Source organism: Nematolebias whitei, chromosome 15 (genome assembly GCF_014905685.2).
Source record: "Nematolebias whitei isolate Nwh7 chromosome 15, NemWhi1, whole genome shotgun sequence".
NCBI lineage: Eukaryota > Metazoa > Chordata > Actinopteri > Cyprinodontiformes > Rivulidae > Nematolebias > Nematolebias whitei.
In genome coordinates, this window is record NC_056512.1 from 40,544,263 (window position 1) to 40,569,472 (window position 25,210).

The 25,210-nt window shown below is 41.1% G+C and overlaps 1 protein-coding gene across 1 annotated transcript in view; it reads left to right on the top strand.

Annotated features, from left to right (window-relative positions):
- The window catches only part of cacng2a (calcium channel, voltage-dependent, gamma subunit 2a), a 68,227-nt gene extending 50,665 nt beyond the window's left edge, over positions 1–17,562 (top strand). The window contains exons 3-4 of the mRNA XM_037688692.1: positions 15,944–16,084; positions 16,943–17,562. Of these exons, the coding sequence (XP_037544620.1) occupies positions 15,944–16,084; positions 16,943–17,478 (677 nt within the window). The 3' untranslated portion in view covers positions 17,479–17,562. The remainder of the gene's footprint in view (positions 1–15,943; positions 16,085–16,942) is intronic.
- The last annotated feature ends 7,648 nt before the right edge of the window (positions 17,563–25,210 follow it).

The window sequence follows — 25,210 nt, forward strand, 5'->3', positions numbered from 1 at the left end:
GATGGATGGATGGATGGATGGATGGATGGATGGATGGATGGATGGATACTTTATTGTTCCCAAGGGGAAATTTGTTTTGGACACTGTGCGTTTAACAAAGCTTCTTCCACATCTAAATACGCTACAAACAATAAAATCATGTGAACACCACAATAAAATAAAAACACCTATTACTCAATTAAAAACTCAATAAAAACACATATTGCACATTCCCACATAAATGTTGACCCCTGTGAGTGGTCAAACTCTTTATGTTTTACATCAAAAACCTTTTTTTAATGCATTTCCTACAAAGCAGCACAATAAAAATAACTTATTTTACACAGAATCTAGCAAATCTGTGCACGTTTTAGTCACTAACAAGTGGCTGAGCAGGAACAAAAGGCAGGTCACAAAGTGCAGGAGGCGGGTAGTTGAAGTTATTCAACTATTTCAATAAAATTAAAGCGCATGGCCACAAAGGTAGAATAAACTCATAACTGGAGAGCACGGCATGAACAGGTCAAACGCAACAAATTTATTCTAAGTTTCTTTTCATTGACACTTTTCACAAAATGGTCCGGCCTAATTATATCACATATGTGCCACGCTCACTGCCAGATTTAGGGGTGGTGTCCTGGGTCCTTTTCTGCCCCCGCCCTTTGCAGATTTCAGACATCAGGAAGTGCCGGTCAGATAGCCGTGGCGTTGCTGGAGATTGAGTCCAGCCAATTATGCTGCGTTTGACTCAGAGCTCTGAGCGGTTGTTCCAGTCTGTCTGTGCAATGAAGAACAATTATGATAACAACTCTGACAATGGTTTTTACTTCATTAGATCTGTGGAAAAGACAGATCAGACTCATAATGAGGTGTTTCCAGGGAGGGGAGCCCTTTCAGACCACTGCCGCTCATCTGGATGTGTTTTAACTGTTAAACTGGTTTCCTGCTCTGATTGGAGGAGAGGGCCTCAGCCTCCCAGTGGCTTGTCAATTAGGACACTCACATCCATAAATATTTCAGCCTGGATCTTATATAGGTCAGGCCTGGTTTGATGGTTGTCTTTCTCTGCATCTCTGCACCCTTACACTTGTAGATTTTGAAGCCATGAATGTGCATGGTGTGAGAGTCTGATGATATAACCTTGAGCAAAAATACCACCGTTTCACTGTAACAAAAAGTTTTAAATGTATACCGGTAGTTTGTTTATAATTCTAAAGTATTACTTCATATTTGCTGTTGCAAACATTTAAAAGCAGCCTTGCCTTGAAAAAAAAAAGGCGGGTGTTGCTCCTCTGGTAGACCAAACTCCACTGATTCACAACGTTACATCTTCCAAACCTTTGATTCTCCTCTTTTTGGGTGCATGATGTAGTCACAGAGTGCATGCAGCATCTTCCCCAATGATTTATGTATTTATTTTCACAAACACACCTGGTGTTTCCATAATGAGAAGCTACGCTCCGCCTCTGGGGTGGACGGAGGAAATCTGCTACATCATGCAGGCGAGAGAGAGTTACGCAACATGAAGTGTCACTTCAGGTGAAGGCCCGGCGGAAGTGACGTCACTAAGGAGCTTGTTGGTCGAAACATCGAGGGGGTGATGTCATCAGAGCGCGTAACAACTAGTAGGGGATGGGGGGGGGGGGGGTTTGATGATGTGGTTGCTGAGCAGAAAATCACACAAATCTGAGAACATTCTGCAAAACATGCAAGCCTTCTCTAACACACACAAGCGGCGTCCTCACACGGACAAATACATCCAAACACACATCTATGTGTGTGTGTGTGTGTGTGTCTCCACAGTAAAGCAGTTTGCACATCCACACTGGGTTATATAAGCCAGCTGAGGCTCACTGAAGCGCCAGTGGGTTTTTAGATCATGCCGTGCTGGAGCTCCCATCATCCACTGCTCTACTGGGCGCCAAGCAGCTGAGAGAGAAGGAAGAAGAGAAGAAAAGCGTCTCGTTATGCAAGCAGCTAAAGCTAAAACCCAAAAACACGACTTCTCTGTGAAGCTCGGACCAGGGGAAGTGGCTCTGATGTCTGCAAAAATTCATCTGTCTTTAGATAAAATACTGAAGTCTCTGATTTCCTCCGGATCAACGTCACCATGAGTCGTCACAAAAAGGACCTGCATCAGTTAATTCACAAATATTATATTACACGTGCAAGCATTTTATTATAATACTAAATATATGTGTATATGTATATATAATGAATATGTTATTGCATTTTCTGAAGAAAACGTACATTTTATAATTGCGTGATATTTAATTAAAATATCAGTCAAGTTTCTATAAAAATCAACATTTAACTATCTGAATAATGATTTAGATTTTGTAATTATCCATTTATTGACTATTTATGACTAAATATTTATGTGGTGTTTAAGAGTTTATCTCTGGTTATAATTATGTATTCATACGTCTAAGTTAATATTTGATATTTAATTATATTTTTATCAGTATGTGACGATTTCAGCCCTTTGATTAGTCAGTATATTTGTCCAATAAAAACAGTTTAATTCTGCTTCTTTTTCCACCTTTAGTTTTTAGTTCAGTTTATTTTGAGAGGTTTGTCTTGAATACAAAAAACTCATGTACATAAAGAGCCAAATCTCAGCATCAAACAAGCAACAAGAAGATTCATCCACACCTTCAAGTGTCACAATTCATGGTGAGAAGTTGTAAGATTGTAATTTAAAAGCTTTCATTTAGCACAAGACCCATAAACGTGACCAGAACAATAATTTATTATTCCTAAAAGACGTCGACATTGTGGCCTTTAATGATTTATTGTTTAAAGATAAGCACAAAATTCTAACTCTGAATTATTTATGAGGAAATATGAAGAAAATTGTGAAAAATCCAAGTTTTTATTAAACTTGAAACCTGGTATGTCCATTTATTTAATGTCCCAATAGGTAAACAGCAAAATATTCTTTGTAGATTAATAAAATTCTGCACTTAAAGTATCACAAGGTTACTTAGAATAATTTAGACAGATTAGATTTAATCCAGTTTCAGTTTTTACTGTACACAATGTAAAATAAGTGTGAGATTATACTTGTGGTTGCCGATTAAATGGACACAGTTCTTTAATTTAGAAGTAACACATTTAGTTTTATTTATTTAGAACGTCTTGGTTAAGATTAAGAAAGCATAAAGGATTGAGAAAATAAATAACTCCCTGCTTTAAAAAATCTGCTTTACAAAGCGAGTCGAGTCGTTGATGACGACAAAATGAGCAGATGAAAAAAAAAGCTTTTTAATTGTTTATTTCGTTTGTTGTTTTTGTGTCCATCAGTCCAAATATAACTTTCAGTTTTTGTTACTTTCATGTTTTGCCCGAAGCCTGAACATCAGGATCTGTCATTTTGTGCACCTGTTCTACAACTTAATCCATATTTTTATGCTCTTGGTTTAAATAATCAAATTAATTATATCCTCGTTAACTTGAGCTACATTTGAATTGACCAGCTATGTTCATAAATGTAGAATCTGTCCAAATCACATCAGTTATCTCAGAGAGAGAAGCTCTTCTCTTTATTATAAATACATGTTTTCATTGGGGTCCAACTATAATTTCTCGTTTAAAGAAACAGGAAAAGTTTGTGGCTTTAGCTTGTATTGAAGCTAAAATTGGACATTTTCCCATGCCCAGTAAGGTTCTTAATTAGTTTTGATGAATTTCTACTGGTTTTTAACTAAACATGAGAATTTTATAGAGCGCTCCTGTCACGTCGGGTGTCAAAAGTTCAGACGCTGTTGTTGTAGACGTCATTTTGTGCCTATACTAAACTTCATTTTTTGTTGGTTTTGCATTCTCTTTTCCTCTTGGCTACAGTGAAGCAACATTTCCAAACACTTCAGGCACTTTAGTTTGCTTCACATCAAAAGCCACTTTGTTCTCAGCCATCAGCCCACTGTAATCCCTCCGTCCCCCCACTGTGTCCCACTTTCACACACAGGCTGATATCATAAGCAAACATTAGATTTTAAATATTAATGTTGGTTTGGCTGCTCAGAGTAAAAAAAAAAACTTTTTTTTGCATAAATCATGTTTGTTAAATTGAGCATACATGACATTTAAAGACAAACTAAACAGAACATCTGTTAGACTTAAAAATACATTTGTTGTGAATACAAAATATTTTCACTGGACGTGTGAATGAAATGTAATTAACACATCAGCTTTTCAAACGTGATAATGGATTAATCTTGCATGCTCAGATTTTCGTTTGCACACAAAATATTTTTATATAATCACTTATAATGCATTTAAATCTTGTAAGACGTGTATTTTCTTTACCGTATTTTTCCAACTATAAGGCGCATTAATTGAAACAAAACAGTCAGATAAATCAAACTTTATTCAACTCGTTCACAATAACCACATAAATTGGGTTCAAGGTCAGTAAGCACAACCAGAATTAATACATAAGGTGCACCGGATTATAAGGCTCACTGTTCATTTTTGAGAAAATTAAAGGATTTGAAGTGCGCCCTATAGTCTGAAAAATACGGTATATTTTCTTAATAGAAAAGTAAAACCACATTTTAGCATCGTGTTTTATTTCTATGTATTAAAGTCAGAATGAGGGTAAATTATTAAATTATAATCAATCGTAGATAAAGTTGATTATAAAAGAAATTTGCACAAATAAAATTGATCCTTTATCATATCTTTTGTCACGTTTCCGCCCCTGGCTGTCTTTGTTTCCTGCTGTTTGACTGAGCTGCTCTGAGATTATCCTCTGACATGGATGAGACCAGCATCACCCTGGGGGCTCGCTGCAGACTGGACGCTGACCCGAGCCGGTTCTGGTGTTGCCCGATAAAATCCATAGGTCTGGGGCGAGGGCTTGTAGGGCAGAGCGGGGGGTGGACCCTGAACAAAGTGTGATGATACAATCCACTAACTCTTGGAGGAAACGTTCACTGCTCACTTCAATCAGTCACAGTCATACTGGCTGTCGTGTGATTTTAGCCGTATCCATGGCAACAAATTAGGAATCCATTGGATGATGCTTAAAACGAGCAGACGTGAGCCGGCAAATTAAAGGCCAATCATTTTTGTCCTGATTGACCGAGCGAACGCGAGCCCTCTAACTTTATATCTCATTAAGAGGGAAATAAAGAAGCAGCGGTTGTAAAACACCGAGCTGAGAGAGCGCGTCCTCGTATTAAACTTAGGTTCAAGCAGACGGAACAAGTTGTGCTGCGCCGTCGCTGGCAGACTTCTGCGTTCATCAGAACCCGTGTGAGGAAAGGTTCATACTGTCCGAGCAGAGAGAGTGAAATTTACCCGTTTACATTTAAAAAACACAATCAGAGAACTGATCTGATACAAAACAAGTACGGCCGTTTGAGAGAAACCAGAAAACTGCCGAGAAGAACGTCTGGTCAAATTAATTTATAAAAATTGTCTTTCAAGGCTGCAGATTGATGTGTTTTAAGAACATGCATGGGTGATTTACTCCAGCATGCATGTACCATATCTTCAAAATTATTTCTCTATGATTTAGTTTGACTTTTTGTCTGCTGCACAACAATCAGCCTGCAGTGCTGTTCGGACAGCTGCAGGAAAAGGTTTAGACCAAAAAGTGCTTTTTGACGCAGACCTGGGTTGTAATGCAGGTTGAAATGTAATTAGACAATTTTTAAATTGCTGTTAATGATACAAATTGTGTTCAGCTGGTTCAGAGGTTCTGGTTTGAGGGAGTGTTTTGTACCAGAGGAGGCAGCTGAGCTGAGAAAGAGAGAAGAATGTGAAAAATGTACGGAAACTGTAAAAAAGATTGGAGTTATTCTTACATTTGAGAGAGTTTTAGTGTAGAGAACAAATGAGTTGAAAACCCAGGATCAGTCATTAGTAGAATTTGAAAATTGGGGTCACCTCAGCCTCTTCAGGAACAAATAAATCTCTGTGTCGGCTGTTTCTGATTCAGTTACCGACTGTTTCTGTCGTGCATGCAGTCCCGTGACCCTGCATGGACCAGCAGGAGTCCTGTCTCCAGCCGTTAATGTGTGAGAGGCAAGGGACACCCTGGACAGGTCATAAGTCCATCCCAGGGACACCTGGAGACAAACAAGACAAGCACTGATGCTCAAGCACACCTGGGCACAATTTAGAGTTACCAGTTAGTCTAACATGCACGTTGCTGCTCGTGTGAGAAAATCTATACTCACACAGGAAGAACATGTCAACTCCACGGCCAGGTTTTGAAACTGTGACCTTGTTGCTGTTTGACAATACCGCTGCCCCACCGTATCACCCTGTTAGAAGTGATCATTCACCCGACTACCTTGTAAGATCCCAGACTTTGTGCAGGTGTATCTATGAGAATTTGTGCAGTTTTGGAGTTCAAGGAGGCTCCCTCTAAATACTGATTGTTTTCTTCTTCTTCTTCTTTCGGCTGCTCCCTTCTTCAGGGGTCGCCACAGCGAACTAACTCGCACAAAGACTTTGTTTGTACACCGGATGCCCTTCCTGACACAACCACAGACCACTGAGCTACCACAGCCCTCTGTGTGGAGCAGGGAGCTGCCGTCTAGGGCACCCGGGGGAGCAGATGGTGGGTGTTAAGAGCCTTGCTCAAGGGCTCAGGGTTGGGAAATTGAGGGTGGTGGCAGGTGTGGGTGTTTCACCTTTCTCAGGTTTTGATGTTGGGGATCAAACCGGCTCACCTTCTCTAACCTATGCGCCACCACTAATGAAGTAATTTTCTTTTGATCTGTTAATTTATTTTAAACTTTTTAAACAATAAAAAAAGTTTGTCTTTATATTTTACTCTTTAATGCATTTTTTTTTTTTCCATTTATGCCTAAACTTGTGCCGGGTGCATGTGCATCATTATCGTCTGTGTCTGCTTTTTGTCGGTCTGTTAGCAAAATATCTCGTGAATCACTAGACAGATTTTGATGAAACTTGCAGAAAGTAATCTTCAGATGGACGTACACAACTGTTTACCTTCTGGAGTCATCCCCTTTTAAAATGGCTACCACAGCAAACTAACCTTACAAAACACACAAATGGCTATAGCTCAGTCAGTTTTACAGATAATCAGCTGAAGCTTGGTGTGGTAATAGCTGAGCATCATCTCCAAAACATACTCAGACTTCATGAGATCTCAACACTGCATGAGATAGATGTCATTTATAAGGTTTACCCACAACAGTTACACTTCAACATGAGATGATCTTGGTCTAAACGCTGGCATCAAAGGCAGCGGGTGATAAGCATTCCTTCAAGATAAACATGGCCTTTAATTTCTATCATCCTATCTTTTGCTTTTCGTGAGAATGTCAGAAAGATTTGGGACAGATCCGTTTGGACACATAGTGTAATAAAGGCTGCAGGCTTTCTGGGCTCGCAGTACTTTAGCTGAAGCTCCGAGCAGGAACTGAGCTCACCGTTCGCCTGAGGAAAGTTAATGAAGAGTCATTTGATTTTGTTCAGTCTGCCACCACGGCCCACGTGCTCCATTCAGCTCACCGATGTGTGGGCATCTGCAGAGGCAACAGGTGCAAAAAGAGGAAGATGGGCTCTTATTATCATGCATGGTTTTTTAACACCAGCTGCTCAACGTTTCATTTTTTAAGTCACAAAATGTCATGTACCCTGCGTGCTGCGAAAATATCTGCTGTGAAAAGTTACAGCTAAATTATAGCTACCTATAGAGGAAATAATTTAACACCAGGTCCCGCTGTGAGAAGATACAAAGATTTTCTGATGATTTCACCTTTTCAAAGGACGTTGGCAGAAACATTTAGTTTTATGTGTTTCACTGCAGATTTGAGTCTTGTTTTGGAAATAAAACTGAGCAAAATAGATGTAATTTTACAAAAATGTCAATATGTCGACAGGAAGACGGAACCAGCAGTTTTATGTTTTATGTTTAAACAAAATACATAGAAAAAGTTTGATCATTTTAGCTTTTCTTAATGGAAGACTAGGAGAAATGAAGCCACACAGAACTTTGAGACACCGTCCATCTCTGCATACTGCTGCAAAAACAGTAACCTTTGACCTTTTATACAAGCTGAATTACGTCGTCAAGCTCGTTAATTTAACATCAAATGATAAATAACTGCTCAACAATAGAATTAAAATTGTTTCCATAAAACAAAATAAATTGTCTATGACTCAGAGTAGGTTTTCTCTTTTGAAAATTTACATTCATTTATAACTAAGTACGGTGGCTGTGAAGTGAAAATGAACCACATTTGAAAAAACAGAATTACATTAAGCCAAAACAGAAGTGGCCAAAGCGGAAGTGGTCAGAATCACATTTGAAAAAAATGGAATTATAATTTAAAAAAACGGAATTACATTTGAAAAAATGGAATTACATTAAACTAAAGCAGAAGTGGCCAAAGCGGAAGTGGCCGGAATCACATTTGAAAAAAAACAAAATTACATTAAACAAAAGCAGAAGCTTGTTTTTATCTTTTTTTTTTTTACTTTATTAAATTATTTATTTATTACGTTTATTTATTACATTTTTTCAAATGTAATTCTGTTTTTTCATATGTGATTCTGGCCACTTCCGCTTTTGCTTAATGTAATTCTGTTTTTTTTTTATGTTGTTGTGTTTTTGTTGTGTTTTATTTTTAATTTTATGTAATTCTGTTTTTTTTTTTATGTTATTCATTTACATCTCATGGCCACCGTAACTAAATGATGCGTACATGTATGCTTTGGGCATTCTTGGTTTTTGTGTATGTGTTTTATTTGATGGGGGGTGGGGAGGGATAAGCTCATAGGTTGGGAGGAAGGAGGAAGAAGATGTGCATGGAGGGAAAACATTGTACAAAATTTAACTTCATTTTTTTTAATAGATTTGTGACTAGACAGCAAAATCTCAAAGTGTAAACGGTAAATGATGTTTAGCTCCAGATGGATGTGGATGTTGTAGGGCAGGAAGCTGAAGTTTCATCGTTCAGGGTTATCATGACCTTAACCTCGGTGGTAACCACAGCTCTCTGGAGAATAGTCTTTTACGGGCCAGACGAAGACAGAAAGACGCAGCGAAGGTCGTCTCTGTCACAGAGGTCTTTCATTTGAAAGACCCGTTTGTGTAAAAACGTTTGACACGAAGCATTAAGCATTTATGTCTGGTAGTGTGAGATAAAGCCTGTTAAATATAGTTTAAGTGCATTAATTTCATTCTTGTGGACTCTCAGGTGGACATCTCGTCTCATCCAGTGACTGCTGGAGTTGGTCTTCTGTGGGGAGTTTACATGTTCTCCCTTTGCATGAGCTGGGTTCTCTCCGGTTTCCTCCCAGAAACCTAAAGAACACATGTTGGGTTAAGTGTTGACTAAATTACCAAAGTGTGAGTGAGAGCACGGATGGTTGACTTTGTTTCTGTGTCCTTGCGATGGACTGACCCTGCCTGTCCACTAATGTCAGCTAGAAATAGGCACCAGCTCTGCATCTATAGCAAATAGATGGATGTACAGCAGGTCCTGAGAACGCAGTGACTGCGTTGTCCCTTTGTTGCTCAGTCACAGCAGGTACCGGTCCCTGATTTTCTGTCAGCTTGTCAGTCTCTTCCCGTCTCCCCTGAGGGACGCTGCACAGCTAAAACACCCCTCCAGGCAGGATCCAAAACTCTGACAGGGCCAATCCCTAAAAAAAAAAAAGAAGAATATGTGAAACCTTGAGGAGAGGGTGACGAAAGACTGATTGTAAATAGTTTGCCTCTCTGCCTGAGGGGATGGTTACTGCTGTGTCGCCCCGTAACGCTTCCCATCTTCAGCCCCCGCTGCAGGCAAGAATCTGCTCTGAAACACAGCTATCTGAGCTTTGTCAAAAAATAAGTGACACTTTTTATATGCACAAGAACAGAGTGCATCCTGGCATAAAGAATCTGCAGGGGCTGCAGGTTTTCCTTTGGAGGTATGCGTGGTTAGCCATGTTGGCAGCAGGATGCAGCCTGATCCCAGAGAAGGCCACTGCATGCTGGGAGCTCACCACATTTTACACGGCTCTGGACGTTAAAGTGCAAAATTATTTGATTTGGAGAAGAACTTCAGGGCAGCTGCTGCTTAAAGACATGCAAATGAGTTGGATTTTTGTGGACCTCTCTTAGATACACGATCCCTGGTATGTCCCACCATTGCTACATAGCTGCTGGCCACAGTGTTAAAATATTTTTAAGTGACTTTGAAAAACTGATTCAGCAATTTCTCAGGTTTTGTTTTGTTTTTCCTGGTGATTTCTGAAACAGAAAAAAAAAAAATCTGGCGTTGAAGAAAATCTGTCACGATCTTAGCAGAAATTAAAGGGTAAGAAAGAGGTGTGGTAAAGCAAACTGAGTCAAACCTAAAGAAAATTAACAAAAATCTAGCTTTACAAACTAAAACATAATAGTCTGTCAAAGGGTTAGAAAGCAAAGAGAATGCATTGCAGTATCTATCAATTTTCTGAATTACATCCATCCATCCATTTTCTACTGCTTATCCGGGGTCAGGTCGCGGGGGTAGCATCATAAGGAGGCCCAGGCTTCCCTCTCCTCATCCACTTGGTCCAGCTCCTCTGGGAGAATCCCAAGGCATTCCCAGGCCAGCTGAGAAACTATAGTCCCTCCAGTGAGTCCTGGGTCTTCCTCTGGGTCTCCTCCCGGTGGGAGGTGTCCGGAGCACCTCACCAGGGAGGCATCCAGGAGGCATCCAGGAGGCATCCTAACCAAATGCTCGAGCCACCTCAACTGCTCCTCTCGACATGGAGAAGCAGCGGCTCTACGCTGATTCCCTCCCAGATGACCAAGCTTCTCACCCTATCTCTAGGGGAGAGCCCAGACACCCTGCAGAGAAAACTCATGTCGGCCGCTTGTATTTGTGATCTCGTTCTTTGGGTCACAACCCAAAGCTCATGACCATAAATGAAGGTAGGAACGCAGATTTACTGGTAAATCGAGAGCTTCACCTTTTGTCTCAGCTCTCTCTTCACCACGACAGACCGGTACAGCGCCCGCTTCACTGAAGACCCCGCACCTATCTGCCTATCGATCTCCCGCTCCATTTTCCCCTCATTCGTGCACAAGGCCCAGAACCTCCTCCCCAACCCAGAGAAGGTACTCTACCCTTTTCCGGCTGTAATTTTTGAATTACATTTTGATACAATTGTCATAAATTCAGCGCTGAATAAGAAACCTGCTGTTGTTGATGCTAAACTGAACTGAAGGAGACAGAAATACTTTCCTTTTCCTCGGTTTTATCTTTGAACGAGTTTCTTTACGCAACTTCTGTGTCACCTTGAGATCCCACACCATTAAACATCTCACTGTCAACAATCAATACATTTGGCTGCCCATTTAGCCCTCTTTTGTCTTGGCAAATGAAGTTGATGGATGAAAAAAGCACTGGCGCCCTCCCTCACGTAATGTGCCGTGAACGGCCACGTCGATACTCTCTGACTTAACGGTATATGAGGACGGAGGCAGAGATTTAAAGGGTTTAGAGCAGGACATGAGAGCGGGGTCAACTCTTAGGACAACTTAATATTTAATCAACCTGTCCTCGCTGGTTACTCAAAACCCCACAATCCCCTCTGGACGAGCAAGGAGACAAAGAGGGCGGGATGAAATTTTATCTTTTAAACTGTTTTTGTGCATTGAGCGAGTACAAATTAAGCAAGAGATGGAGACGAAAATAGGTTGGGGACATTTGCAGGGTGACACAGATAGAAGTAATGGGGTGCAGCAGACAGAGACAGACAGGTGAAGATTAGACACGAGGAGGTGAAAAGTACCATCATCTTCATCATACATGTTCGAACTCAGTGGCCGTTTCAGGCAAGGTTAAAGAATGCTATTTTTATTGTATGACATAGTGAATCCAGCTTTAAAATATTACAAAATCTGCTCAAAAACATTCAGAAATGATGCATGAATCTTTTAAAATAATAGAAGCCAATCTGCAAAGCGTCGTTTTCAGCGTTTTTAGTTGTAATGGGTCAAATTTATTGACTGTTAGCACCAGATGTTGATTTTCTGATGGATAATTTATCACCTGAGAGGCAAACAAATGAAACTTGTACTGTTTTTCATACCGAGTCTTCTATTTCCTATTAGCCTAATCAGTTACAAAGTACAAAGTAAAAATAAAAGACAAATATATTTTTACTTTACACAAAAGTTCCTGAATTTCAACAAATGATATGTTTACCATTTTCCATTGTTAATTAAATACTGGTTTATGAGATTTGCAAAATTACTTCTTGGTTTTAGATTTTAATTTACACATTCCAACTTTTTCAAAACTTTGGTTGAAAATGCATATTTTGCATCATTATAGAAATACTCTATCTCCCAGAAGTAAAGATGGGCAGAGGTTCACCAGCCTGTGAAAATCCTATTTAAAAATAGTTGAACAAGGCGGTGGTGCAGTTGGTAGAGCTGCTGCCTCTCAGCGAGAAGGTTGCCGGATCAAATCCCGGCCGATGAGCCTTTTTGGGTGGGGTTTGCTTGTTCTCTCCGTGCTGCGTGGGTTTTCTCCAGGTACTCCAGTTTCCTCCCACAGACCAAAAACATGCATGTTAGGCTGATTGGTAACTCTAAATTATCCCTAGGTGAGAGTGAGCGAGTGAATGATTGTTTGTCTCATTTATGTGTCCCTGTGACAGACTGGAGACCTGTCCACGTGTCCCTGTGATGGACTGGAGACCTGTCCAAGGTGTCTGTCAGGGGAATGTTGATCAAGGTCAAGGATGTTTGTCACTAACTAATGTTAATTGTCCACGAACCACGTATCAGAAAGAGCAGAATGAGGAGCTGCTTTAATTCTGCATGTGCAGCTGGTACTCCATGGTTGTCTCCAAGTCTGGAGGAGGAGCTGATAAGCGTGTATTATTTTTTTTTTAATTTATTTAATTCCTGCTTGCTGTCCGGTTGCAGTTTCTCATGATGAGGTTTTAAGCATGCAACTTCGAAACATCCGTGTAAACCTTTTTCGTGACCGTCTGCCCTCGCATGTAAACTGGGTTAAAATTTTTCTCCTGTCTTTGTGTGGCTCCTTTTATGTAATTAGACAATGAAAGGATATTTTATCCAACGGTGTCCGCCTCCCACAGAGACTGCTGGACATGGGCACCAGTGACCCTCACAACCCGAAAAGGAAGAAGTGGGTAAAGATGATGGATGGATGGATGGATGGATGGATGGATGGATGGATGGATGGATTGATGGATGGAAATACAAAGTAGTTGAACAATATCAGAATAACGTTCCTCGCAAAAAATTGTGAAGACATTGAATATCCCGTCGTCTACAGTTCAGAATATCATCGAACGATTTGAAGAATCTGTAAAAATCTCTGAGCTCAAAGGACGAGGCTGAAAGTCAACGATGATCGATGGTGATCACGACTAGTGGATGGTCGTGCTCTTCGTGCCCTCAGGGGCCCCAGCATTAACAACAGGTCTGGTTCTGTTCTGGACATCACTGCTTGAACTCAGGAACACATCTACAAACCACCGTCTGTAAACACAGTTGACCGTGTAACGCTGTATCTTGTGAAGAAGATAGTTAGGGCTTAGTCATTAGTAAAGTGGTTCCTTAAGATTCTCTCTATAAATGTATTAAACACACAGAGCACTAAGCAGCATCCAAGTATCGTTGGTCCCTCGTCTTGTTAACGGTCAGAGCTCAGTAGGGAGTACGCACCCAGCCAGCTGTGGCTTCCCCTCAACGTAGCAGCTGTTAACTGCTGCCTGTCAGCTCTCCTTTGGGCTCAGGGTGACTTTCCCACCGAGCCGTCCAGCCGCCACACAGCCTTTGGGTTCTTGGGATAAACAAATCTAGGGTAAAGAGCAATGTGTGTGTGGGGGGGTTGATTAATGTCAGCAGGTAGGCAGGCAGATGGGCCTCTGGGACCCCCAGCTGATCCCTGTGGAGGTGCAGACAGCCAAGTTCAGCGGTGTTCCACCTAGCCCGGTCTCAGCACTTTGGGGAGAAAGTGAGAAAAGTGCTGAGGCAGCAAGTGTACGAGGTGAAGTGGTGAAAATTTAACCAGCCTGATGAAAGTTTAAGTGTGCATGTTAAACAGGAAAGAATCAGAAGGATGGCAGGAGGTGACCCTGTGGGACACTTTCTCATAGTTATTATCCAGCATGACTCATATCATGGTCTGCTACTCAAAAATGGGACTCTAGTTTTACCGAACACCTCAGGAAGCAGTGCAGCCCTCCTCTGACCCTGGCTTGACCTTTAAAGTAACATCAATACCACACTTCTGGTTTCTGCTTCTTGATAATTGACTGTGAGAAGGCTGCTTGGTTTCAAGGACACCGGCATTGTTTCTCTGCACTGCGGTCCGGCTCATATACATGCCAAGAGCCTTCAAGCGTTTTTGATGACGGTTTTTCACATAAAGGTACTCAAAGCAAAGTAACCATCGGTGATCAGTGGAGGGTAGTGGTGGAGAAAGTACTCAAACACTGTACTTAAGTAAAAGTACAACTAAACAGACAAAAATGTACTCTAGTAAAAGTAGAAGTGCCACATTAACTTTTTACTTGAGTAAAAGTAAGTACTTGCTTTTAAAAATGCTTAAAGTATTAAAAGTAAAAGTACTTGCTGAGTGTTACCTAATGCAGTGGTCTACAATATCATTAAGTGTGCCTACCATATGTATATTTCCTGTAATACATCAATAGTGTTGAGCCATTTTAATGAACAATGCTGCAGTAATGCATGTTTTTATTGTTTACTCTGTGACACAGTTCACACTTGGACTTGTGATTCTGTGCAGTAGAATTTCAGCGATGACCTGCAGAGTTAAATGACATTAAGCAAAATAAGGAAGAGGAATGATTTTACCTTTGAAAGTTTTTTATTTAACACAAAGCAAAACCAATGTGTCATTTTAACTGCAGTAAACACATTTAAGTAAAAGTTGTCTGTTTGAAAAAAAGGAGCATTAAACCTAACAAAGGAATAGACTCTGATCATTTCAGCTCCAGTTTGTCATCAACTCTAGTTAAATACTGTCTAGTCGACCTTGTAATGAGTCAATAGTGAACAATGTTTTAACTTCCTGACACCATTTTCAAAACTTGGACCCGAGTGTCGAGACATTTGGAGACATCTCTTGTCTCCTAACATCCCATGAACTGACACATTTTAATGTTGCAGCAAGAATTTCTTGTTCAAGTTCAGAAGAAGTTGGTTTTCAAAGATTTTGAGACCAGTCTGGCTCTTTTGAGAGAGAGAATCTGTCCTGCTGTACTGAAGAGTCCTTCAATAGTCTTTCAATAAGGCCATGGATGGTGCGTATCTTCTGTCTGACTCTTTGTGGTGGAATCTATTGTGGGTGTATTAGCGGTGTTGTGCTCACGTATATACTAGAATATATGTCATTGGTCCAGCTCTTCTTGAAGGTGGGTCTAACGTTACCTGCCCACTTTGTAGTGATTCAATGGATCAACTCCCCTCTCACCATTGGTTACTTTCAAACTAACGAACAAATAAAACAAAAACTCATTGTGAATGTAACTTATAAAGCAACGCATTATAGAAATATAGTGTAGTAGAAAGTACATATACTTGATGCAAAATGTAGTGGAGTAAAAGTAGAAAGTACCCACAGTTAACTCTACTTAAGTAAAGTACAGATACATGAAAAATTTACTTAAGTACAATAACAAAGTACTTACTTAGTTACATCCCACCACTAGGGAGGGTTCCAAATGAAAGAGAGTCCAACGCTGTGATTACATAAAGCTGGGTAACATGCTCGCTGTGGGGATACACACTCACTAGACAGTGTTGATGGAGTTTTTCACAAGCCTGATGGGGTGTTGATTAGGACTTGTTCACCCACGAGAACCAGATGCTGAAATGGATCCAAATGAGCTTTTCTGTTTTTGGGTTTCACTCTGTCCTCTCTGTGTTTAGACGCATGCCACTTCTTTCCGCCCTGTTTTTACATCACTTATGTCCTCTGCTGTCTTTCAGGTGCAGTACGAGCCTCCAGCATCTTCCCCATCCTCAGTGTCATCCTACTCTTCATGGGGGGGTTGTGTATAGCTGCCAGTGAGTTCTACAAGTCACGCCACAACATCATCCTCAGTGCAGGGATCTTCTTCGTGTCTGCGGGTAAGTCAAACGCCCAGAAAATAAGATTTGGGGGAGAGAGTCATTTCAGATATGTTTCCCTGAATCAGAGCAGTTTTAATGAATGTCGTCATGTTTCGTTCATTTATTCCTGGATGGGAAGTGCAGCAACTTCTGCTACAGAATAGAAGCCCAGTTCTTTCTTTTTACATTTTCTTGGAGTTTATTTGGTATTGTTGGGAAAACAGCTGTCACCTAAAATAAAAATACACTCGAATGGCCAAACACATTGCAATCTGCACTAACAAGTGTAGAGTTTGTGCCACCATCTTGGTAGGTGCTACATGACATTGTTGTTTTGCCCCAGCCAGTTATGGGGGACGCTTGTGGGAGGCTCATTGTGGCATACCTTTGTCCCCTGCTTTCACAAAAGAAGGTTGTGTTCGTGTGATTTTGGATTAATGATACAGCTTGCAGAAATTGTTAATAATGTCAGGCTTTGACATTTAAGCAGTACAGTGTTGGTGTAGCACCTAGCAAGATGGCAAATCTCACCCAGGGTTATGTTGATAATGGCAACAGCTGTGTCCCAGGAAAGAGTCAAACTTACCAGATATTAATTCAAGGTTTCACTCCTACACCGAAGCTAGATCACCGTGTACACCAGCTACTTGGTGGAAGACAAGTGAAAAAGTTAATCAAGGCCAAGATTAGTTTATTTGGTGAAGTGTGCCAAGCAGCGCTAAAACAAAATCAGGTTTGATGCTTTATGTTAAGCTGTAGAACAATGTTACGATCGCTGTTCAACTGTCTTTGTTTTTGTTCTTCATCTTCCCATGGATTATCACCCACAAACATCCCTCTTCTCTTGTTTACTGCCTACATCTTCCCACTCGTCAGGTTTGAGCAACATCATCGGGATCATCGTGTACATATCAGCCAACGCAGGGGACCCTTCAAAAAGCGACTCGAAGAAGAACAGCTATTCGTACGGCTGGTCCTTCTATTTCGGTGCCCTATCTTTCATCATGGCTGAAATGGTGGGCGTCTTGGCCGTGCACATGTTCATCGACCGCCATCGACAGCTGCGAATAGGGGCGCGCGCAGCTGACTACCTCCAAGGCTCGGCCATAACGCGGATCCCCAGCTACCGCTATCGCTACAGGCGCCGCTCGCGCTCCTCTTCCCGATCCACAGATCCATCACATTCCCGCGACACCTCACCGGTGGGCCTCAAGGGTTTCAGCGCGCTGCCATCCACAGAAATCTCAATGTACACGCTGCCCCGGGACACCCTGAAGTCCTCCGGTACGCCCACCACCACCTACAACTCTGAGAGGGACCATAACTTCCTTCAGGTCCACAACTGTATCCAGAAAGACCTAAAAGACTCAAGCCACACCAACACAGCCAACCGCCGCACCACGCCTGTATGAGAACGTCCACGCAGGCCTGGCCAAGCCCAGCAGAGATCAGGAGACACAGGAACCGCTGTGGGTGCCGCACGCCCCTGGAGAAGTTTTCATGTTTATAGACATTTGTTCCTTTTGTTCAGCTGCATGACTTTTCCATAACCATTGTTGAGAGAGTTTCAACTGGTCTTCTGTGTTCCTGAACTGAATGGCAGAGGACTGGGAATGGGTCAGGTTCTCTGTCCGGAGTGAGAGCTGTCATTTTTGGGGAGCAGTATTTTGTTTTCGAGGTTCAGGGCTCTGAAACGGGGGTGAAAAGTGGGAGGGGCATTTCTAAGACTCCATGTTTTCATTACCCGTCAGGTTTGACAGTTTTGCCCCACAAGTTTTACTGGAGCAACAGGTCAAGCCTCCCTTTAGCCATCCCACCGCTCAGATAAACGCCTCCCTTATTTATTGACTCGTTTTATTTATTTTTTTGTTTGTTTGTTTTGCTTTTTTTGTTTTTTCATTAAAACTGTGAATTGTTACAGCTTGGGATTCAGTAAGAAGTACCCCAATCTGTAATCTCTAACAAAGGTACTATATATATATATATGTATTACTTTTATAAATAAATTATTACATTAATAATCACTAAATAACAGACTTTACTGAAGCAAAAAAGAGAAACTCTACCAAGTGCTGCTGAAAACACGAGAAAAGACTTTTTGTATCTCTTCACTGGAAGGTCAAGAGCAGGAACAGGTTCTGGAGGTTGCAGCAGAGCAGCGACTGACGCCACCAGAGGCCGGCGGTCAACAGTAGAGTAATATTTATTCTTTCAACCGTACCTTCTCCTCTTTTTCTCTATCTCTGTTCCCTTTCTTTTTTGGAGGGGAGAGCGGTAAAAGAGCGTCGGACCCCTCGACAGAAAAATCCAAATAAAAGAGTCAAAGCAAAGGCTCCAAACTTCTGTGACGCAAAAAGAAAGGAGCAGAGAGGAGGACAAAGAAGAGGACGACAAACGCAAAAATAAAAAACAAGTTAAACATGAAATAGAAGAAGAAAAGCTCTCAGTTTCAGAAATTAAATGCATGCTATAAAATTACAGCAGATCTGCTCTTGAGAAACTTAAGTTTTAAAGTTAATAATTATAAGGGGGAAAGGCGCTAGAGTTTAAAATAATAATGTTTTCATGTGTGTTTATATTCTTTTTTTTTTTTTATCTCATTACATCTGTGAGACAAACCAAACAATTACATCAAACAAAAACTGCTTTCTTAAACAGTTTGGTTGATTTCTTTCTGAATATATACAAATATGTCTGTATTGATTTTGTTTTTGAAAACTCACACAGCCTTAGCCATTTCTTTTTGTTTCTTTTAATTTTTAATGTGTTGTTTAAATTGAAATGAAATCTTTAAAGGTGCCAAAACCGAATGATCCTATACTTGGATGCAACAAGTCCTGATGAATAAAATATGAACCCCAGGGGGAACAAATCATCTTGTTTCTCTGCGTGTCTCTAACTCACATTCCAGAAACACCTCCCTGTTCATCAGCTTTTTAGCTTCATATACGTTTCAGATCATAAAAATGTGGCAATTATTCATCAGGCGTTCTGTATTTTGGGGGTGTTTGATCTATTAAAAGTGCTTTCATGTTTTTTATTATGAAAGATTTGAACATAAGCTGTAAGCATCTCATTGCATCAGATCTTTTCAGATTTTAGGCTGTAAATTAGGAGCACAATAAAGACATTTGAATACATAAAACAAAACCTAAAAACATAAACACAAGAACATGTCATCAGGAAAAAAAAATCAATAGTTTTACCATTATATTTGAGAGGTGGAATCGCATAATGGTTTTACTTTAATACAAAATAATCTCAGATAATAATGTGCTTTAAGCCCAAGAGTTTATAAAAATCACATTTACAAACCTAATTGATGCGAATGCCTGGAAACTTGAACAAAATGAAGAGTTTCCAGTTAATTTGGACATAAAGTTTGCTGTATTTGTAGTTCTTTATGCAAAGCTCCGCCCTCAATTGAAATATTTTATACTTCTGTGTCAGAGTTCACCTGAGTTTAGTTGGAAGTTTAGATTTATTTTGTGCCAGAAGCTGGAAAACAAAGTTTGGAATTTAACAACAGACGCCATTCATGTCAAATAAGCACTCATTTATTTTTTGAATGAAAGATCAGGAGGTAAAGACTCAGATCAAATATAACTGAAAAAGAAAAAACAGCAACAAAACTTTGCCGAGCGGATTTATCTATTTGTGCCTCCAACAGTTTTTTCTGTAATTTATTTATTTATTTTTTTGCCTCGTTTGTTCACCTTTTGGATTTGATTTTGCTCATTTTTACATCAAATCTTGACAGTTTTTGTGGTCTGGTTCCAGTTGTTTACTGTGACTGTTTTTATTTACTGCTTGTTTTGTCTTTCTTCATGTTCCTTAACAAATAGTTTCATGTTTGTTTGCATCTATTTTTTGTCGTTTTCTTTTCGTTGCAAGCAGTCGTTAATCTTTATCTCTTTCGGGGTTTATTTTTCTCATATTTTAGTAGTTTGTGTGATTTTTTATTTTTTTATTTTTTTTGCTGTATGCCTGACAAAGATGAAACACGAGGTGGAACGCTTTAGTTTTATTTTCATTTCCCTCAACAGACAAAAGTCTGATGTTAAAATGAGCATTTTGAGAAATCTATACAAGTGGTTTAAAATCCGATATTCATAAATCAAAGCTTTCAATGTGGGTTTCATCTCGTAAAGTGGAAAAAAATATTGTCCGAAAAATGAAAAAGGGAAGTAAACTGTAAAATATATTGCCTTTAGCTTTAACGCAACCATAAAAATAAAAGCTGAGCCGACAGATATAAAACCTGTCCGAAATCAGCCTGATGTTGTAAAACGATGGTAACTCGCTGGAATCGACCACGGGGAGCTATCTTCCTAAAACATCAGTGCTGCCCATCGAATATCTGAGCGTACCGCATGTGCAGAGGGAGAAAATCTCTTTTATTGAACAGAACGCTGCTCAGGATGAGAATTTATAAAACCGTTCTGCAGAGGAAGAGATATAAGCTTCGACTCCTGCCGCACAAGCAGAGCAGTGAGTGTGATTTCTCTTCTTGTCTGCGAAAACGCTCAGAGAGGGCAACATGTTGGACGTTCCGTTCCAGAGGAAGAAACACGGCTTTACAAGAACACGACGCCATTTTGTTGTCTGTTTGTTTAGTTGTTATCAGAGACATTCCTGCAAAGAGTGGGGAGTGGTGGCGCAGAGGTTAGAGAAGACGGGCCTGTGCTCGGAAAGTAGCAGGTTCAACTCCCCAGACTGACAACATCAAAATGTGGGTGGAAAAGGTGCCACACCTGCCTCCACCCGCATTTACCCCACTCTGGGCTCTTGAGCAAGTTCCCTTAACCCCCATCATCTGCTCCCAAACAGGTCTCGCTTAAAAATGAGTTATTTTGACTCGAGACTAAATAAAATAAATAAAAACTAAAAGAGAACATCCAACACCTTTCTACTCCATTGCACTAAAAGGGAGGCTTTCAGGGTCTAAAAACCTCCTCTGTGTGTGTGTAGGGGTGTGTGTGCATGTGTATGCTTCTGAAAGTGATACAGGTTTGTGTGTGTGTCATGGTGTGCTTAAAGTTTCAGGAAGTGCTGAGAGCAGCCAGTCCCTGAAAAATATCGCAAAAAGCTCGAGTATAATAAGATTCCTTTAAAATTCGCCAAAATGCAGTCATGTTTAAGACTGATTAACTAATAAATCGGGGGTGGGCTGACTTCTTTTGGTGGAAAACGTGCTGAGAAACCTAACGACGCTATAAATTTGAATGCATTTCATGTGTTTTAATCACCTGAATATGAAGCGGCGATCATGTTTCTGCTTATCTGTGTGTTTGTTCCTTTGTTAGCAAATATCCTCATGAACCAGTAGATTAACTAAAACTCTCAAAAAGTGATCTTTGGACGCACGTCTACAACTGATTAGCTTTTAGAGTCAGTCCCATTCAAGATGTCCGCCACAGCTTTGTGGACTCAGCGCTCAAATTTCAGGTGGTAGTAGCTGAGAGTCATGCCCAACACGTACTCTGAGTGTTTCACGTTGCACTTCATCGTTGCCTAAAACTTTAGTAGATTCAGCAGCAACATATATCATGAGGTGCTGGATAGATTAAAACTTCTTTAGCCGCTCATTTAAAAATCATGAACATCGAGTCAACCCATTCATCCAAAGGACTTATTCAGTCTGAGGAGCCACCAAACCAAACTGAATCCCACAAACAGCTCACTCCAAGTGGAAAAAGTCATGTTATCAGCAGCAAACTGATATTTTCCACCCTGGGAGTGAGCTGTTTGTGGGATTTGGTTTGGTGGGATCCTCAGACTAAAGAAGTCCTTTGGATGAAGGATGAAACGTCTCAGCAACAAAATAAACCGTCCAGATGATAGCAAAGTCCATGCTCAATAATCCAGGTATAAAATCCAACAATGTTTAGTCAGATTATCTGAACGGTTTATTTTGTTGCTGAGATGTGTCATCCTTCCATCCAGAAGGTTTCATCAGTCTGAGGAAACGCCAAACAAAACTGCTTCTCCCCTAACAGCCTACTCCAAAATGGAAAAACCCAGTTATGTTGGTGTTAAGATGGTCTCTGGGGCACTCCTCCGGTGCTCCCTCTCCCTCTTCGACAGTCATGTCAGTCTGCTTCAAAACACCAGATGACCTGACCGAACATTGTTGGAAGACCAAAGGTTTTGTACATTTCACTTTCTCTCACTTTGATTTCACCAAACATACGAAGCAGGTCGGATCATTCTGAAACAGTTAAGCACATTGTCGCTGATGCAAATTGCAAGAAAAGCTACAAAATCAAATTAAATTCTCTGTATCGTTCGTGATCATTAAAGTTTAGTGAATTGTTTGACCTCAATTAAAGAACAAAAGGTTTTTTTTTTACTTTGTAAACAAAAGTCAGACTCAAATTCTCAAATTTGACATTCTTGTTCATTTAAATCCGTAATTAACTTGCACCCAGGTCTTTATCTAACCCGTTCTTTTTCCCTCCTTCTTCTTTTTGTTGTTCCTGCTGGGGTGATCAGAGACGTGGAGGAGGGTGGGGGGAGAGGGGGTCACCAGAGGAGGCCTCCTCTGCTGCTTGGGCTCAGATTATTACGAGCAAACACACCAAGTCTGGCTTTTTGTTGTTGTCGTTGTTGCTGGCAGGCTGTGAGGTTACATAACCTCCATCCGACGGTGCGACGTCCTCTCTGCGACCTTACTGGACCACGTTCTGGGACAGGCGCCTCCACCGTCAACTTACGTTACTGAGAAGGTGCAGCATCCTCCTGCAGTTACTCACCGAGGATTTCTGCTCAAGTCTGAAACACGCTCATGTTTCTGTGCCGTTTATGTGCACGCATGTGTGCACGTAAGGCCTGAATCTGCACGTGCATGCGTCGGCCTGTTGTTTGTGCTGACCAGAGAACATCTCCTGACTGCACTCGCCTCGGGGTATTTCTGGTTTATGAAAAGTTGGGGGAGTGGGGGCAACACAAACCTCCAGATCCAGTCTTCCTGCTTAAAAAGCACAACACACCAATGGAGCAACAAATGGCACATTCAAATCACCCCCAAGACAGAGAAGAAACCAGTGTCTGTCACTGCTGTTTAACAAATCATCAGAAGTGTTTGAATCCAGATGGACGGAGGACGGTTACTGGAAAAAGAAAAGAGAGAGAGAGATAAAGAAGAGGAATCAAAGTAGGCTATGAAACACACAAAGTGTTCCTGGATGCATGAGGCGACTGGAGCGCGGCTCTCCGCCCTCTGCTGGTGTGCTGGGAGAAGCAGTGAAGGGATGGATGCTGCTGCCTCCATCAGCTCAGGGAACGCTGTGTCCACGAACGGGTCTGGAATACTGATGCCGCGGTGCAGAGGTGCAGAAGCTGCAGTCTGAAAGACCCCGGAGAAGAGCTCCGACTCTGCGTCGTCTGCAGAGACACGCTCTGAGAAGGACCTCTGACTCAACAGCTTCCGTGCACTTTGTAAAACTGACTTTTTTTTTTACTTAAATAAATATCCAAACCTCATAATTAAGATGTACTACCAGAGGGGAAGAAGGAAAAAATACTTTTGCTAACTTATAGCTTGATTTCTTGGCGTTAAAAATAATTAGAACCATCCTCAAAAACACTTTCTTAGATGATGTAAATTTCAATACATGCCAATAAATGCAGCTTTAAGGATGAATATAAAATCACACTATCAGAGAAGCAAACTCAACAGAATTGTGACTAATTTGTCTTCGTTATTTTATCTCCAAAGACCAATGCAACATCCCCAAATGTCTAAAAACAGTGGAGCAATTTCAAAATATTCCTCAAAGGAAAGCAGCTTTCAAAATCCCATCGTCTACAGTTCATCATCTCCTCAGAGTTTTCAAGAATCTGTAGAAATCTCTCATTGTCATTATTGGATGGTGGTGATCTTCGCGCCCTCAGGGGCCAAAACCAGGTGTGGTTCTGGACTTAGGAACACTACCACACATCATTGCCTGTAAACACAGTTCATCTACCGTATTTTCCGGTGTATAAGTCACAGGTTTTGCATAAATTTGTCAGTCCTGCGACTTATATGCCAACTACTGCTATCCCCCACACAAACACAAACATTCCGCATTGATGCACCACCAATCCATTCATCCATCAATCCACCAATCCATCCATCAATCCATTCATCCATCAATCCATCCATTGCAGATCACGTGCCTCGCTGCCCCCTTCCTCCCCGCTCCGGCAGCGGAGGCAGGGAGCAGCGAGGCACGTGATCTGCAGCCCCGAGAAGCAGCAAGGTGCAGGCGGGGAAGGGACAACGTCAGGGCAGCTTCATTTCACCGCGCCGCCCAGGCGAAATGAAGCTGTTTTGACCATTAAAGTGCATTTATTAAGGAAAAGTTAAGCTGAGACACACCTTTGCTATAATGTCAAGCAAACAAATAATTGTTTTTAAGTGTTAATCTTGTTAAATTTCGAAGAACTGCAACAGCGAGTCCTCTCATGCACTTTTCCGCGGCCGCCATTTGGCAGCCAATCGATTTTTGGCACAACGTCCCAGGGGTCAACGGTGACGCACAATAAATGCAACTTATACGGAGAAGCAACTTATTTATGTTTTTTTTTCCCACTTTATGAGACATTTTTGCACTGATGAGACTTATACACTGGAGGGACTTATATGGTGGAAAATACGGTACTAATGTTGCTTAAAGCTTTATTATAGAAAAAGAAGCCAGATGTGAACACCATCCAGAACGACTGCTCTCTGCTTGGAATCAAAAATGAGTCCATAACTGTTCTGGGGTCAGACTGACCCAAATCTGAAGTTCTCTTTACAGCCACCATTCTAAAGAGGCGAGGGACCATCCAGCCTGTCAGCACAGTTCAAAAGCCTGCCTCTCTTATGGTATGGGGGTGTATCGCTGCCTCTGACATGGGCAGTTGACACATCTGGAATGGCAGCATCAATCCAGAAAAGTATCTGCAGGTTTTGGAACAATATGTGTTCTCATCCAGGACTGACGGACAGCCAGAAGCCTCCATCAGACCAGAATGGAACAACAGCCCTTTCAGATCTAAAAAAAATTCAACAGCTGGTCCACTCGGGTTCTGGAATTTAACAGACGGTTGTTATAAAAGTGATGATCCACCGTGGGAAACAAACATTTCTGCCATGAAATTCAAAACAACTTT